Below are 19,060 nucleotides of genomic sequence, written 5' to 3' on the forward strand. Positions count from 1 at the left end.
GAACTGTATTACCTATATTTATGGTTGCCTAGATCTAAAGAAAAATTGATCTTTTAACAGTAAGATCTGTTTGATCTGAGATCATATTCAGATATGTGCCTAAATCTTGGGGGACCCAGAGTCATGGTTTTCAGTAGTAAGAATGCCAGTATTAATGTGGTTCAATTCTTCTAATGATACATCAACTCAGTTCTTGTACAAGTTTTGTATTTGGAATAGCAGCTGTTAAATTATTGTTTATTCTGCCACTCTTCCATCATCACTGTGGAAGTGTAAGGGGTAGGTGACATCACGAAGAACTGAGGGCTTTTATTTTTTTGGTTTGTCTTATAAATTGTTAGGACTAAGACAATTTATTAATTAATGGGTAGCCTTCTGATGATGAGCCTTTCCATATATATCTCAAATGATCTTTAGACAGAAGACACCATTTCTCTCAGAGATCTAACCCAGGGCTTTTCTAGCTTGGCCAGACATGCCAAAGCTCATAGTCCACTGGCATACCCTTAAAACCCAACAGAATTCCTCTGCACCCTGATGAGATGTCGCATGATGGCTGTGGAGAGGTACAATCCACAGGGAAGCTTTTCTTATGACCTGATGTTCAGAACATCAGTTACTGTGCTGTAAAAGAGTGAGCTGTTGGCATTGGCCAATTGACACTAAATGGCCCTCTGTTACTCTGTTTTTTTAATTACTTGTGTCTGCTTCCTGTGCTTTTTTTCCTCTCACTTAGTCCGCCAGCTGGGACTGTTACAGTTGTCCCCAGGGTTGCTTCTAGCAGACTCCTCCCACAAAATCTTTGCTGCCAGTATTAGGCTGAAAGCTACAGTGACCAGGTTTTATAGAATCACATCAGTGAAGAGAGTAACTAGACCTGGATTGAGGGCTTACTGAATGCTTTTGTGAACACAGTGCACAAAATGTCATCTGGCAGCTCTTGACTACTTGGAGTCCACCCCCTACCACTTGCTTACTCCTGGCTCTTAATTATGTAGTTAAATTATGGAAATTCCTGAACAGCTGATTTCCAGGTCAGTGAAGTAGTCATATATTTTGGAAACTGTAGAAACTTTGATTGATGATAAACATTATTTCTAGTGACAAAAGACTGAAAGAACCACAAGTATAAAGCATAAAGATGGCTAAAAAAAATACCCCAAACTGTTTTCAGATGTGTAACAAAATGGATAGTGATAATTTCTTTTTTTTACTTTAGTTAGGTATAAAAGACATTTAGGAATAAGATGTGAATTTTTAAAAAATTATTTTTATAATTTTTAGAAAAATAATTATTCCACCAAAACCTCCATGATGATCTTTTGTTCCAAAAGAATACTCAGTTTTAATAATTAAATATATCCTTCACAGATGTCTAAAGAAGCAGAACATATTGTAGTGGAGGAAAATACTGACCGGAATCTTCTGAAAGGTAATTGTTATGATGATTGCAACTCTGATTTGCTTAGTGTTGGTCCTTAAGAAGACACATGATCAGACCAGTTAGGACACAGTTCCTCTAGGAATTAGCCCTAGCTGAAAAGAAGACTTATGATTACTACCAGACAGAGTGGAATGCTCTTCAAAGTTTATAGACAGGTATACTCTGAATTTTTTTAATAGACCTATGATTACAGGATGTAATCATAGTATTAATATAGTAGCTCCCTGTGTGGAATTCCCTGTATTCTTAGGAAACTGAGATGTTAAGTGACTTGCCCAAGGGTGTCAAAGGCAGGGCTTGAACCCCAACCTTTTTGGCCCTGAGGCCAGCTCTCTATGCTCTACTCTATATTTTCTCTCCTGTTTAATGTTGTCCTAAACAATGTTATTTTGCAATAATCTTTTTAGAGCTTTAATGGTATTTTATTTTTCCCTCAGTTACATGTCAAGAAAATTTTCAGCATTCACTTTTACAAGATTTTGAGTTCCAAATTTTTCTTCCTCCCAACTTCACCTCCCCTCTTCTGAAAATTATAGGCAGTTTGATATAGTTTATATATGTGTGATCACATAAAAATATTTTCATATTAGTCATAGTTGTGAAAGAAGAGAAAGATTAAAAGGAAAAAAAAACACAAGAAAGAATACAATAAGTGAAAAATGTGCTTTAATCTGCATTCTGAGTCCATCAAGTCTTTATCTGGATATGGATAGCATTTTCTTTCCTTCATGAGTCCTTTGTATTTATCTTGGATCATTGTGTTGCTGAGAAGAATGGAGTCATTCATAGTTGATCATCATACAACGTTGTTGATGCCATGTACAATGTTTTCCTAGTTCATTTGCATCAATTCGTACAAGTCCTATCAGGATTTTCTTAAATCTGCCTGTTCATAATTTCTTATTGCACAATAGTATTCCATTACATTCATTTACCACAGTTTGTTCAGCCATACTCCATTGATGGGCATCACCTCAGTTTCCAATATTTTGCCACCACGCAAGGGACTGCTATAAATGTTTGTGCCCATGTAGGTCCTTTTCCCCTTTTTTACGATCTCTTTGGAATATAGACCTAGTCGTGGTATTGCTTGATAAAAGGGTATGCAGTTTGGTTGCCCTTTGACATTGTTCCAAATTGTCATCCATAATGATGAGATCACAACTCCGCCAACAGTGTCCCAATCTTCCCACAACCTCTCCAGCATTTATCATTTTCCTTTTTTTGTCATACTAACGTATTTTGTCAATCTAATAGGTGTGAGGTGGTACCTCAGAGTTACTTTAATTTGCATTTCTCTAATCAAAAGTGATTTAGAGCACTTGTTCCTATGCCTACAGATAGCTTTGATTTCTTCATCTGAAAACTTCTTGTTCATGTCCTTTGACCATTTATTAATTGGGGAATGGCTTGCATTCTTATGCATTTAACTCAGTTCTCTATTTATTTAAGAAATAACATCATTATCAGAGACACTTTCTGTGAAAACTGTTTCCCAGCTTTCTTCTTTCCTTCTAATCTTGATTAAGTTGGTTTTATTTGTACAAAAGTTTTTAAATTTAATGTAATAAAAATAATCTATTTTATATTTTGTAATGCTCTGTATTTCTTGTTTGGTCATGAATTCTTCCCCTCCCCATAGATCTGACAGCTGGACTCTTCATTGCTCTTCTAATTGGCTTATCATGTCACCTGATGGTCTAAATCATGCACCCATTTTGACTTTATCTTCATATATGGTGTGAGATGTTGGTCCATACCTAGTTTGTGTCCTATCCTTTTCCAGTTTTCCCAGAAGTTTTTGTCGGGTAGTGAGTTCTTATCTGAAAGGCTGGGGTCTTTGGTTTTATCAAACATAGTAATATGGTCATTGACTACTGTGTCTTATGTACCTAATCTATTCCACTAATCCGCTACTCTTATTTCTTAGACAGTACCAGATAGTTTTGTTGATTACTACTTTATAATATAGTTTGAGATCTAGTATTGCTAGGTTGTCTCCCTTTTTATTGTACTTCAATTTAATAATCTTGACCTTTTGTTCTTCCAGATAAATTTTGTTATTACTTTTTTCTATCCCTATAAAATAAGTTTTTGCTAGTTTGATTGGTATGGCTCTGAATAAGTAAATTATTTTAGGGAGAATTTTCATTTTTATTATATTGGCTGAGTCTACCCATGAGAAACTGATATTTTTCCAATTGTTTAGACTGATTTTGTGTGAAAAATGTTTTGTAATTGTGTTCATATAGTTCCTGGGTTTGTCTTGGCAGGCAGACTTCCCAGTATTTTATATTGCTTGTAGTTATTTTAAACGGAGTTTCTCTTTCTATCTCTTGCTGCTGGGCTTTCTTGGTCATATAAAGAAATGCTGATGATTTATTTGGGTTTATCTTATATCCTGCAACTTTGCTAAAGTTGTTAATTATTTCAAGTAAATTTTTAGTTAATGCTCAAGTAAATTATTCCATCATGTCATCTATAAAGAGAGATAGTTTTGTTTCCTCATTGCCTATTCTAATTCTTCAATTTCTTTTTCTTCTCTTATTGCTATAGGTAACACTTCTAGCACTATATTGAAAATTTCTAGCACTAAATTGAAAAATAGATGATGGATCCTTGCTTCATCTCTGATCTTGTTGGAAAGGCTTCTAACTTATCCCCATTACAGATAACGCTTACTAATAGTTTTAGATAGATACTGCTTATCATTTTAAGGAACACTCCTTTTATTCCTATGTTCTCTGGTGTTGTTAATAGGAATAGGTGCTGTATTTTGTCAAAAGCTTTTTCAGCATTTATTGATATAATCATATGATTTCTATTGATTTTGTTATTAATATGGTCAATTATGTTGATAGTTTTCCTAATATTGAACCAACCCTGGATTCCTAGTATAGATCCCACATGACCATAGAGTATAATCCTTGTGATATATTGCTGTAATTACCTTGCATTTTGTTCAAAACTTTTGAATCAATATTCATAGGGAAATTGGTCTATAATATTCTTTTTCTGTTTTAGCTCTTCCTGGTTTAGGTATTAGCACCATATTTATGTCATGAAAGGAGTTTGATAGGACTCTTTCTTCACCTATTTTCTCAAATAGTTTTATATAGTATCAGAATTGTTCTTTAAATGTTTGGTAGAATTCACTCATGAATCCATCTAGCCCTGGAGAGTTCATTAATGGCTTGTTCAGTTTCTTTTACTAAGATGGAGTTATTTAAGCATTCTATTTCCTGCTCTGTTAGTCTAGGTAATTTATGTTTTCATAAATATTCATCAGTTTCACTCAGATTGTCAACTTTATGGGCATATAATTGGGCAAAATATTTCCTAGTGATTGCTTTAATTTCTTCTTCATTGGTGGTGATTTCACCCTTTTCATCTTTTTTTTCTTGCTTTTTTTCTTTTTGGAGGCGGGAGGGCAGTGCAGTTGGGGTTAAGTGACTTGTGCAAGGTCACATGGCTAGTAAGTGTTACGTGTCTGAGGCCAGATTTGAACCCAGGTCCTCCTGACTCCAAGGCTGGTGCTCTATTCACTGTGCCACCTAGCCGCCCCCCAATTAATTTAAAAAAACAAAACAAAACTTTATTTATTATACATTAATGTTGAGGGCTAGATTAGAGCTTAAGAAAAAAAAAAGGAAAATAGTCTATGATACAGAGTCCTTTACAGAAGAAGACAGGTCATAAGGAAGGGGAAAAGATAGACAAACACACATACACACAAGATGAAGGAAGATAGTCTGGGCAGCCAGGGTCAGGGCTCTTGGCTAGTCACCTGCTTCATGTAGGTTTCCAGCAGGTGCTTTTTAAAGGCTGTGGGATTTGTCCAAAGTTCAGCAGCATGTGTGTTCAATGGGCTGTCAATGTTGGGTTCTCCCAGCAGACTCTGGATAGATAGCTGGATGGTCCTGACATCATACAGAGCTGACCACTTGTCCTTGAGGATGTCCAAACAGATATTCCCTTGGGTGTCCACATTAGGATGGTAACAAGGTGTCACAAATTTCACAGTGGGCACATTATAGGGGTAGCCGCTGGGGAATTCCAGGGAGAGCTTGTATCTTAGGTCTTCATATACAGTCCCAGCTACCCCATGGATGGTCCCAACCCACTTGAAGAGATTGACTCTGGGAAGGCAGAAATTCCTTTGTCTCCAGACATCATTAGGGTCATCAGTTCCTGCTGTAACCTCTTGCCCACGGACCTGTGGGCCATGGCTGCCCCAGGCTGGGTTGAGATTCTGCGAGGCCATAGGGGACTGGAGATTAAGGAAGAGAAACTCCCGGGGCGGCAACTGCCAATTAATTTTTAATCTATATTTCCACTTCCCTTTGTTGAATGTGGATTTTTTGCATTATAATTCAAAAAGAATACATTGAATATTTCTGCCTTTTTATATTTGATTTTGAGGGTTTTATGCCCTGTTACATGGTCATTTTTTATGGAAGTGTTATGTACTACTGAGAAAATGTATATTCCTTTCTGTTCCCATTCAGTTTTCTCCAAAGGTCTGTCATGTCTAACTGTTCTAATTTATCTGCCTCCTTAGTTTCTTGTTTACTTTTTGGTTGGATTTATCAAGTTTTAAAAGGGGACAGTTTAAGTCCCACACTAGTATAGTTTTGCTGTCTTTTTCTTCTTATAACTCGCTTAACTTCTCCTTTAAGAATTTGGTTACTATAACACTTGTTGCATATATGTTTAGCATTGATATTGCTTCATTGTCTATGGTACCCTTTAGCAAGATGTAGTTTCCTTCTTTATCTCTTTTAATTAGGTCTATTTTTGCTTTTACTTTTTCTGATAGGGATTGCTACCCCTGCTTTTTTTACTTCAATTGAAGCACATTGCTTCATACCTCTCCAACCCCTTACCTTTTTTCTATGTGTGTGTGTGTGTGTGTGTGTGCTTCAAGTATGTTTCTTATAAACAACACATTGTAGAACTCTGGTTTTTAATCCAGTCTACTATTTGCTTCTGTTTTATAGGGGAATTCATTTACATTCACTTTTATAATTACTGTGTATTTCCCTCCATCCTATTCTTCCTCCTGTTTGTCCTCTCTCTCCTTTCACCCTTTCCCTCCTTACCATTATTTTGCTTCTGTCTACCACGTTCCCTGATCTTTCTGTTAGTACACCCCCCCCCACCCCTTACTTTATCTTATCCCCTCCTACTTCCCTCTTTAGGTAAAATAGATTTCTATATTCAACTGATTGTGTATATCATTCCTTCTTTGAGCCAATACTGAAGAGATTAAGGTTCAAGCAGTGCTAATTGCCCACCCTCCCATCTTCCCCTCCCCTGAAACAGGTCTTTAATTTTTAATTTTATTAATCTCTCCTTTGAATTTTAGGATTTCTATTTTGGTATTTAAATAGGGATTTTTAGTTTGTTGTTTTTATGGTTTTATTTTTAGTTGCATGCCCAATTTGTCGATCTCTTCTTTTTGTCTTTTATTGATGTAAGAATTTGGAGATATAATTTTCCCCCTAAGTACTTTATCCCACATATTGTAGTATGTTGTTTCATGGTTATCATTATCTTTAATGTAATTATTGAATGTTTTTTATCCTTTCTTTTTGACCTTTTATTCCTTAGGATTAAATTATTTGATTTCCAAATAGTAGATTAAAAAATATATGCTTCAAAGATCCTTTTTAAATTTAATTTTTATTGTATGATGGTCTGAATGGGGTACATTTGATTTTTCTGTTTTTTTGCATTTGTTTGTGATGTTTTAATACAGGATCATTTTTTTGAAGGTATCATGCAAGATGAGAAATAGGTATACTCCTTTCAGTTACCATTCAGTATTCTTTAGAGGTCTAGTCTATCTAACTTCTAAAATTCTATTCATCTCCATTAATTCTTTCTCGTTTATTTTATAGTTATATATCTCTTTTACCAATTCTGATTCTTAAGAAGTTATTTTCTTTTTTTTTTCTTTTTGGAGGGGGGAAGGTAGGGCAATTGGGGTTAAGTGACTTACCCAAGGTCACACAGCTAGTTTTTTTGTATTAAGTGTCAGAGGCTGGATTTGAACTCAGTTTCTCCTGACTCCAGGGCCAGTTCTCTATTCACTGTGCTACCTAGCTGCCCCCAGGAGTTATTTTCTTAAGTATTTTTATACCACTTTTATCAAGATGTTAATTCTCTTCATAATTTCTTGCATTGTTCTCATTTCTCTTCCCAATTTTTCCTCAACCACTTTAATTTGATTTTTAAAATACATTTTTTCTGTTTTTTTAAAATCTGTCTTTTTTAGCTCTTCTGGCTTTTGGACATGTGTCCAATCTACATTTTTTTTCCTTTGGAGCTTTGCTTATAGATATTTTCAGATCATTGTCTTCTTAGAGATTTGTATCTTGACCTTCCATATCACCATAGTAGCTTTTTTATGGTCAGGTTCTTTTTTATGTTTTTTGCTCATTTTTTCTAGCCTATTTCTTGACTTTCAACTTTATGTTAGTTTTGGGCTCCACTCACCTCTGAGGGTAGGAGATTGTCTGTCCTGACCTTCTGTCTTTTATATCCTTCTGCTGCTTTCACAGTTCACTGGGGGCCTATAAATTTTCAGTGTTTCCAATGTGGTATGATTTAGGGAGAGGTCTGTTCACTGCCTTCCTGGTCTGCATTCTTGTCCTTATCCAGGTAGGACACCTACTCTCTTGTGACTGTGACTACTCCTCCCTTCCCTGGGACTCTGACCTGGAACTGGTTAATGGGCTACAGATCTGCCAAATGGCACCCAATCCTTCATCCAGTTCTAGTATAGGAGTCCCCTGGGATCTCTTTCTGAATAAGTGTGTAGTCCACTTACTGTCCCTAGGTTCCAGGCAGCTCCCAGCTACACCTCAACCACAGCCCACAGCAAGTGCCTCCTTCTGCCACATTATGTTCTCAGTCAGCCCTAGTCCAGTATCCACATACCTATCTTTCTGTGTTCCTAAACTGCCCTGTGTTGGAAAAATAACTCACTGTAAATTTTTGTTGGCTTTCCCACTCAGAATTCAGTTTGACTTATTTTTAAAGTTGTTGTAAAGGGGACATATTAGAAGAGTTCACCTGAAATGCTTACTTTATTTTGCCATCTTGGTTCCTCTTCTATCTTTTAGTCATATTTTTAGCCTTACTTCTCTTTTCAGGATTTTGTGCTCAGGACGTTGCTTTCTGATAATCTTAGAACAGATAAGACTTGGTTCATTCCCTATTATAATATGAATAACACTGCCTCTGTTTTTGCCACTACTCATTTAGAGAGGGTGGATGATATTATACCCTGTCCTCTGTCCTAATTCCTGGCTTCTGTCTCAGTTCCCTGGTGATCCTCTGAAGGTTCAGGACTTGGATAGTCTCTATCTCCTTTTCTTTTCACAGTAGTCAAGTGGGAGTTGGTTCTGTCCTCTAATGCAGCCTTAACTAACCCTAATGAGAGGTTGGATATCACCTTGCTCCCAGTCTACCTACATAGCTCTCTGAACACTGATATGCATGTGCTGTCTTCCCTGAAGAGTGCACTTCTGGACTTTCTATGCCTATATAGGGGACCTCTTTGAGGGTAGTTTTGTCTCTTGCTGTTACTATTACAGTCAAGCCTGAGATCTGGCTTTAAGCATTTGATTATTGGAACTGGGACAAGTTTATCATGACTCTGTTTGGATTGTTGTCTGTTTTCAGGGCCACATGGAAGTTTGAGCCATCTTCTCTCTTTTCCTGGGTCAGAAGCTGGAGGAGGCAGCTTTTGGAGTTCCTGCTGGATTCCTCAGTATAACTCTTTCCCTGCCTTTTCTCCTTTTACTTTTACCTGAGCTGACTCTGTCTTCCTTAGATCAGTCCTTCTACCCACTTCTACCAGCTTCTGGTTACCCTTTGGTGAGGATCTAGATCAGATGGAGGAGCTTAGTTACATTTCCTTTTGGTTTTCGACATCATTGGTCTTTCTGGCTTCATTTTTAGCATTTTTTAGATTTTGTGTGGGAGAGCTTGCCTTCTCTATACTTCTCTATAATTCTATCTTAACCAGAACTTAAAATTCTGTCTTAACTTAGGTATCTTTCAGCAACTTACCAAGCAGCTTGGTAATTGCCTTGTGAATTTCAGTCTAATACCATTCATAAAAGTATCTTCAACACAATCTACCTACATAGTTGCCCAGTAAAAATATATCTACAAGTTCTTACCTGACTTAAAAATTTTAATTTGAAATTTTAAAATCTAAGTATCATTGTGGACTGAAGGCTTCATGGAAGTCATAAAATTTGAGCTAGGCAATGAACACATTTGAATATTTATTTTAAGTGTCCACAAGACAGGGACAAGGGCTATATAGCTATCCTTGTGCTCAGTATTACATACAATTAGATATTTAATAATAATTTTCGACTGCTGATTGATTATATTAATTTTGTGGCAGAGTTGGCAACAGAAGAAAACCAAAATGTAATCGAAACCCTGCGAGGAAAAGTAAGAGAAAAGCTAAAAAATGCAAAGGTAATTTATTTTTATATTTTAACTTCTTAAATGAGAAACAAAACAGGTTTGGGTTTTTTTTTTTTTTGCTTTTTAGAGAGCAATTGGGGTTAAGTGACTTGCCCAAGGTCACATGGCTAGTTTTTGTGTTAAGTGTCTGAGGTCAGATTTGAACTCAGGTCCTCCTGACTCCAGGGCTGGTGCTCTATTCACTGCGCCACCTAGCCACCCCTAGGTTTGAATTTTTTGCCTATATTCTCTTGAGGTAAGAAATATATTATGCAGATGAATAAATAACTACAAAGACATTTTGAGGATGTAGAGAGCACAACAACTGGAGAAATAAGGGAAAGTTTCATTGAGGAGAGGACAGTAGAGATAAGCCTTGAAGGAAAGTAGAAATTTTGTTAGATAGAAATGAAGAAAGAATTAATTCTAGAGATGGGAGATGGTTTATGTGAATATAAAAAGGAATATTGCATTCAGGAATTACTAGAAGCAATGGGGATCCCCTCAATGTTTTTAAGCAGTACAGAGACATGGTCAGATAGTGCCTTAGGAAGGTTATTTTAGCAGCTTTATGGAGGATGGATTAGAGGAGGAAGAGATTGGAAACCAGGAGACCAACTAGCCCGCAATTTCAGTAGTGTAGGATAGAAGTGATGAAGACATAAACTAGGATGGTGTCCATATGGAGATAGAGAGATGGATGTAAAAAGTGTTGTGGAGGTGGTCAGCAGCACTTGGAAATTGATTGGGTGGGCAGAGGCTATAGAGGAGAGGGCAGAGTCAGGATGACTCTAAGGTTACAAATCTGAGTTACCAGACAGATAATGGTACCCTCAATAGAAAATAATGTAGAGAAATAATGAATTCTATTTTGAACATTCTGAGTTTGAAATGCTAAGGAGACTGCTAAGTGGAAATAACCAACAATAATAGCTAATATTTCAATAGTGCCAATAGTTCAAGTACAAGCATTATGCTGAACACTTTACAGCTATTATCTCATTTGATCCTCACAATAACTTTGTCAGGTAGGTACTGTTATTGTTCCCATTTTACAGTCAAGGAAACTGAGGCAGACAGAGATTAAGTGACTTGCCCAGGGTCACCCAGCTAATAAGTGTCTGGCAGAATTTGAATTTAATTTTTCCTGACTACAGACTCAGTGCTCTATCCATTGCCACAATACTTCAAGGACCAAATACTCATGGAGATATATAGATATACATATTGATATAGATATACATATATATATACATATGTATATATCACTTTAATTCCAAAGAAATAAAAGTGCTTTCACATGTACTATGTGATTTCCTTTCCTTTCATAATGGACATGTGATGAGAAACAGTAAAACCCAGTGAACTTAAGTGACTTGGACACAGGCACAAGTTTTAGGGGGAAAATATTAAGCTGTGTTAAAATGCTATATAGAATCTTTCAATTTACATTTTTGGTAGCAAAGGTTAATAAACATAATTAATTTTATTATTTGGAGATTAATGTCTTAATATCGTTTATGTTATGTTTCAGATTGTTCAAGTTGAAAAGTCTTCAACAAAGGAACCTGTTGATAATAAGAAACAGCAAATGACTAAGGTGAAATTTATCTTATAAATGTGAACAACTAAGTTGTTAACATAAAATATACTATTGGATATCTGAAATATCTGTAATTCTTTGATCCTTGGTAAACAAGATTTTTGCTTGAAATTAAATAATTGATATGTTTCCAAAATATTACTAAATGGTAATATGCTCATTTTTATGTTTTTATGTGAAAAGAGTGACAAATGATTTTTAAATACTTAAATTGCACTTAAGAAATGCATGATTGCATTGATATTGGAACTACTGCCAAGGTTACAGGTTACAGCCTATCTATGCTTTCCTATCATGTGTGATTCTTATCCATGTTCTCCCTTAAATCTTCCATAAGATGGTTATCCACTGATCTAAGGACCTGAAGGATAAGGTGCCTGATGAGGTCTTCTCCCTTTTGATACATAATTGATGTACTTTTCTATATCTTTTCTGCCATTTGTCCTATAGGGTTCTTTGCTAGTGCACGATAATATATTCATATTCTTTAGATGATCCTCAGCTTCTCCAAAGAGCTACCTCAAATTCTCTAAGGAATCCCTCTTTGATTTAGTCTCTGACTTGGATGTCCTTTATCACTAAGGTGAACACAGGCTTTCTTGTTTGATGCCTCATTTGACATTAATCAGAGGATCATGGAACAGAACTATATTGCCACTGTTAAATCTTTCAGAGAATCTCATATGATTATGACATATTCATGTGAGCTGGCTTCCTTGTTAGAGAGGAACTTTTAAGGTAATGTTTTGCTCTACTGAATCAAATGTGTTTTTATAGTCAACAAGCAATATGCCTAGTGGCACCTTAATTTCATTATGCCTTTTAGTCAGTTTTGTGACTGTAAAAATGAAGTGTTTAAAAACTTTTCTGTTCTCATCAATCTTCATTGAGGATGCTCTTGGCATATGTGTCAGTTACTCTTATAAAAATTTTGTAGATATGGGAAAGTAGACATATGGATCTATTGTTATTGATATTCCCTCAGTATCCTTTTTGTAGGAGGTAATTATAAGGTCCTATATATGTATTTGCTTTATTTTGGAGGGGGAAAGGTAGGGCAATTGGAGATAAGTGACTTGCCCAAGGTCACATGGCTAGTTTTTTGTGTTAAGTGTCTGAGGCTGGATCTGAACTTGGGTCTTCCTGACTGCAGGGCTAGTGCTCTATTCACTGTACCACCCAGCCACCCCCCAATATATATTTGTTGAGGCTTTAGTTCCTTTACCTCTTCCTGATACCTTGAAAATCAGTCCTACAGAGCCTTCAGGATTTTGTCTTTTTCCATCATTGACTCCCTGTATGTAAGTGTCTGAGGTTGGATTTAAACTCAGGTTTTCTTGACTCCAGGTCCAGTACTCTATCCACTGTGCCACTTAATTGCAAGCTTGGGTAGTTGGAAGGATGGTGGTATCATCAATAGTAATATAGAAAGTTGGGAAGAAGAAAGGGTTTGGGGGGAAAGATGAGTTCTGTTGTGAACACGATGTGTTTGAGATATCTATGGAATATCCAGATGAGAAGAAGCAGTCGGTAATGTGAAACTGGAACTAGGAGAGAGGATTAGGGCTGGATCTGTAGATTTAGGAATCAGCTTTACAGAGGTGATAATTGAACTCATGGGAACTAATAAAATCACTGGGTTCCCTCATTTCCTCATGTTGTCACTCAATTACATGACTTTTGGGCTTTTTGCCACAGTAGGACTCTGCTTCCAGACAGGGGAGCTTCATTCCAATCACTGGGATTTCTTAGCTGCTGAAGTTATTAGTTGGGCGCCCTCTCTGAAGCCTCCACACGCTCTGGCAAGCTGCCCGCATACCCCAGGACCTCCACCCTAGACTGCAATCCAGATCCAAGCAGGTTAAAGCAAGAGCCATTACTGGTTACTTGGTTCCCCTACAATCTCCAGGCCAGGAGCTGAAGCTGCTACATGCCTCAGCGGCTTCTCCCTCCAGGCACTCCCAACTACTGGATCCCAAAGTCCATACTGCACTGACCTCTCACTTTGTCCTTAGCGTCTATGTGTTGATAATTCTGGAAACCACCACAGCTGCTGGTGATCTGAAGTCCCTCCACTGGTGGTTGGTCAGGCCCGCCCTGGGGCTAAAACCTCCGGCTGAGTGGGGATAGAGTCAGCTCCCAGAGTGCTGTGCTGGCCACTCCCTGACAGCCTGCTGGGCTGTCCTCAGTGGGAGGATAGCTTCTCTGTGTCATTCTGTGGGTTCTGCAGCTCTGAAGTTTCTTCAGAGTTACCTTTTACATGAATTAGAGGAGGTGGGAGCCAGAGCCCCGCAGAAGTCCTGTTTCTACTCCACCATCTTGACTCCACACCTATTATTATTATTATCACCACTCTAGTTCATACCATCGTCACCTTTCCTCTAGACTGTTACAATAGCTTCCTAGTAGGCCTTCCAGCTTTGTTTCTATCAGCTCCCAGAAATATTTTTCTAAAGCAAAAGTCTGTCCATGGCACTAGTGGTTCCCTATTACATCTAATATCAAATACAAATTCCTCTGTCATTTGAAGCTCTTCACAACTGACCCTATCCTCCCTTTCCATCCTTCTTACACATTACTCCCTTCCATATACACTACATTCAAACCATGCCAGTCTTTTTGCTGTTTTATACACACACTTCTCCTTTTCCTACCTCCATGCTATTGCATTAGCTGTCTCTAGTTCCTGAAATGTTCTCCCACCTCATCAGAGGTGGAGACCTCTTGGAATACCTGGTTTTATTTAAGACTCAACTCAAGTTCTTTTTTCTGTATGAGGCCTTCCTTTCTTGGTTTCTGTCAGCTGATAGCACTTCCCCCTTCAAGGTTATCTCATATCTACTTTGTATGGGCTTTGTATGGATTAATATGTGTGTTTTGTATGTGCTTCAATCTCTCATGATAGAGATCCCCTCCTTGAGGACAGGGACTGTTACACTTTTATCTTTGTGTCTTCAGTGCCTACTACAATTCACAAATAAGTGTCTGCTTTCTTGACCTCCATGCACTTTTTCAGCCTTCAGGCCTTTTTTTTAGTGCTCAGAAAACTCAATTCTCTTCATGGTCCTCAGGCCTGTTCAAAATCCTACCCAGCCTTTAAAGTTCAGCTTAAATGGCACCTTCTCTACAAAATCTTCCCATCTCTTCCCCCTTTGCCACCTTGGATTTTTGTCCTTCTCTTTTACACTTAAATACTGTTTTCTGCTAAAGCTATTTGCATATGTGTCTGATCACCTAACTATACTATAAGCTTCATGATAGTAGAGACATAACTTATCTCATCTTTGTATCTTTCCCAGCCCAGTCACATAGGAGGTACTTAAAGATTTATTGAGTAAATGTTGGTGAATGAATTTGCTTTAATAGTACATTCAGGTTATTTTACTTTAATCCACAGCAACAAGTTGTCCTACCAGATGAAGGTCTTACATTTTTTATTATGAGTGGTGAAGAATGCTCAGATTCCCAAGCTTTGAACCAAACTATAGACCAGGTTAAGTATTTTATTTTTCCAAGAAAATTTACTTTCATATTTCAGGACAAATTTAGAAATATGATGGAAGAGAGCCAATTTTTATTATTAAGTTTTGTTCTCTTATTTGCCTGTGGGAAGCCGTTAGTAAAGGACCTTCTGGGGAATGGAGCAAAGAAAAATATTATTTGCCTTTTGCCTGTTATCCAGTTTTTGCCAGTTGGTTCATGCATTGATGAATGACTTGACAAATCTTACTATTGTTGGTTGTCCTTATTGCATTACAACAGCTCCCTTATACACCCCATACCTAGTCTAGGAAAAAAGCACTCCCCTCTTAATTTATGTTAAAGAAGTTGAAACACAGATTTTCAAGGGAAACTTTTCCATAAAAGGTCACAGAAAATAGCTTTTATAAAGCTACCAAAGTGAACTATAGTGCCATATTTATTTGGAATATATTCCTAGTGAAATTTAAAGATAACTTTAACAAAGATTGCTTAAAATGTGCAGATAGGAAACTAAATAAATTTAAATTACTAATGATAGATGAAGACTATATATTTATAAAAACTTCTTAGAAAATATGTTTGCCATACAAGCTCATAAGTGGTTAGTGGAAAATTGGCTAGATTTAGAGTCAAAGGACCTGGGTTCAAATCTTGTCCCTGGCATTTATTTTCCTTTCTCTAGAACTTTCCTTTTCTAGTTGTCAGTTTCCTTATCTATAAAATGAGAAAGTTGAACCATATGACTTCCATAATCCTTTTCCCCTTCTAAATTTATCATCCTTTGATTCCTTTGGTGATTCAGATACCATAAAACTTAGACTTGATTCTAGAACTCTGTTCTTTAAGGTCCACCTTCATAGAATCTTGAAGTTGGAAGAGGTCATTTCTCTACAACTTATCTGATATAGTAGAGTGAAACAACTTTCTTCAGGCAAGATTTGCTCAAAACAAAGCAAAAGCAAAAGAGAGCTGGCCAAGCTCATATGTGTATGCATAGACATAAACATATACATATGTGTATATTATAGCTAGCTAGCTAGACAGATGTATAAAACAAAAAAAACATAATGCAGGGAGGGGATAACTGTTAGATCCAGGTTTTCCCACAGTTATCTGAATTGAGACATCCTATCATAAAACACAGTTGTTGAGACACTAGCATGAATTTAAGGGTTCCTTAAGAGTCACTTAGATTAGACTGGCTTTACTATCTGGACCACATTTTCCTATTTATGGGAGTATATAATTTTTAGAAAAAAAGAGAACGAGACTATAGAGTTACATGCCACTTCAAGTAAAGGGACAAGAGCAATTTAAAAATGGAAGTAGCTAAGCTGGCTTCTACACCAGAAAATGGTCATCTGGCCTTTGCTCAGAGATCTCAAGTGAAGGAGAGCCCATTACCTTGTAATTTGTCCATTTCTACTTCTGGATAGTTCAAGTCATTGTTAACCCTAAAATTTTTCATTTTCAACATCCATTCATTGATCTCTGTTCTCATTTGCATTGAGCTTTAATAGATAGGTTGGAATTCAACAGGTGAAAGGTGAAAAGACATTTTGTGCTTAGGGAATGGGATGAACAAAGGCATAGAAATAGAAGAGCACCAGACACATTTGAAAGACAATCAGAGAATAGATCAGTGTAGCTGGAGTGCTGAGTTTGTGACATAGAATAATGTGAAATAAGGAGAGTAACAACACATTGTGGAGGGTCTCAAATGCTGGGTAAAAGAGTTTGAGCTTGGTAAGTAACAGAAAAACTATTTTTCCTAACTATGCTTTGTGAAAAGCACATAGAACCGATTTTCTTCTTGCTATTGAACAGAGATTAAAAAATTATAGTTATGAAAAACATGCTACATTTAGTAACTTGCAAAACTTTACGGATATGGATGATGAAAAAATCATGGAAGAAGTAAATTTTCCAGATTTACTTGAAATAACATCTTCTGAATATGAAGATAATCAAATACGGATTGAAAAAGAGCAGGAATACATCTTTGTGCCAAGTAGTTCTCCAGGTATTTTGTTTTTCAAATAAAATATTAATGTAATTAATAAATCAAGATCGCTTTGTATGCTGTATTGAAGTCCCATGGTTAAAAAACTATAGAAGAAATTAAATATGTGAACATTTTAAAAGGAATTACATTTCCATTTTATGATTATGATTTTATATTTGTATATGGTATTTTTGGATCTTGTGTTATTTTCTGAAGAAAATACCTTTCCACTATTGCATCAGAGCCAACCTTGATCTTCCTATTTGATAAGGAAATAGCTTTGTTTTAAATATATACTGTGATGTCCCCTGCACCATTACACAGGAATAAGAGGATCATTCAGTCAGTCAAGTAGCTTTTTAAAAGCCCCTACTATGTGCCAGGTACTATACTGAATCCTGGAGATACAAAGAAAGACCAAAAAAAAAAAAAACCCAGCCCCAAAACTAAACCAGTCTCTGCTCTTAAGAAGCTCAGTTCCTTGGAGGAGATAGCATGCTAATGATTATATACAAACAGGATATATAGAAATAAAATGGGGATAATCTTAGAGAGAAGGCATGAAAATTAAGGATTGGGAAAGGATTCTTGCAAAAGGTAAGATTTTAGCTAAGATGTTGAAGGAAACCAAGGAGGCTAGGAGGCAGAGATAAGGAAGGAGAGCATTCAAGGCATGAAGGATAGCCAGTGAAAATGTTCCGAGTTGGGAGCTGTAGTGTCTTGTGGAAGAACAACAAAGAAACTGGTGTCACTTGATCACAGAGTACATAGAGTGGAATAAAGTGTAATAAGATAGAAAAGATAGGAAGGAGACAGGTTATGAAGTACTTTGAAGGCCCAAAAGAAAATGTTATATTTTATCCTGGAGGTAATAGGGAGCTACTATAGTTTATTGAAATGGGGTAGGGAAGATGTGTGTGTGTGAGTGAGATATGGTCAGATCTGCATTATAGGAAGATCAATTTGTCAGCTGAGTGAAGGAGATTAGGGAGAATCTTGAGGCAGGGAGACCAGTCAGCAGGCTATTTCAGTAATCCAAGGATGAGGAGAAGAAGACTTGCATCAGGGTGATTGCATTGTCAGAGAAAGAAGGGGACATATGCAAGAGATGTTACAAAGGTAAAATTGTCAGTATTTAGCAACAGGTTAACTATAAGAGTCAGGGTGAGAGAAAGTGAAAAGTTGAGGATGACACTGAATTTGTAAGCCTGAGTAACATAGAGAAGTTAGAAAGAGAGGAATTTGCCAGGGAAAGATATTGAGTTCATTTTTGGACATGTTGAGTTTAGGATGTATATGGGACACCATCCAGTTCAAGATGTCGAAAAGGTAGCAGGAGATATCAGTCTAAAGGTTGGGAGAGAGATTAGAGCTGGACAAATAGATCTGAGAGTCATCCTAGCAAGTAAAACAGTAGAGAGGAAAAAGAGAACAGGACCCAGGACCAAGCTCTAAGGGACTTGCCCTGTTAGCATGATATGGATGAAGATCCAGTAAAGAAGACAGAGAAGGGGTGGTCAGACAGATAGGAAAAGAGCCAGGAGAGAGCAGCATCACAAATAACTAGAAAGAAGAGAGTATCAAGTTGAGTGATCCACAATGTCAAAGGCTGCAGAGAAATCAAGAAGGATGAGGACTGAGAAAATGGCATTTAGATTTGTCAATTAAGAGTCATCAGTAACTTTGGAGAGAGCAGTTTTCGTTGAATTTTGAGGTTGTAAGCCAGACTATAGAGAATTAACAAAAGAATGAGAGGAAGAGAAGTGGGGGCACCTACTGTAGATGGCCTTCTCAAAGAGTTTAGTTACAAAAAGGAAGAAAGAAGCAGAATAAAAGCTAGTTATTGAGTAATAAGGCAGATTATAAATCATATCAATTCTCCAAAGGCATGGCTAACACAAATGTATAATTGTCTGTCATAATCCATTTAGTAGAAAAAAATAACACAATACCAAAGGATAATTAAACTGTATTTGACTTTGTAATGTATGTTTGTATACATAATTGATATAGATGGGTTTGATGTCTTAGA

General features: G+C 36.8%; 1 protein-coding gene and 1 pseudogene across 1 annotated transcript in view; one reads left to right on the forward strand and one right to left on the reverse strand.

Moving 5' to 3' along the window:
* The window catches only part of CC2D2B (coiled-coil and C2 domain containing 2B), a 131,065-nt gene that overhangs the window by 12,802 nt on the left and 99,203 nt on the right, over positions 1–19,060 (forward strand). The window contains 5 exon segments of the mRNA XM_069067095.1: positions 1,372–1,432; positions 9,873–9,949; positions 11,472–11,538; positions 14,927–15,033; positions 16,851–17,046. Of these exon segments, the coding sequence (XP_068923196.1) occupies positions 1,372–1,432; positions 9,873–9,949; positions 11,472–11,538; positions 14,927–15,033; positions 16,851–17,046 (508 nt within the window).
* LOC138145429 (ubiquitin-conjugating enzyme E2 C-like) lies at positions 5,050–5,680 on the reverse strand (annotated as a pseudogene).

This window comes from Petaurus breviceps, unplaced genomic scaffold, assembly GCF_028583685.1.
Source record: "Petaurus breviceps papuanus isolate PSGF00001 unplaced genomic scaffold, PetGlider_PUasm1.0 90740, whole genome shotgun sequence".
Taxonomy (NCBI): domain Eukaryota; kingdom Metazoa; phylum Chordata; class Mammalia; order Diprotodontia; family Petauridae; genus Petaurus; species Petaurus breviceps.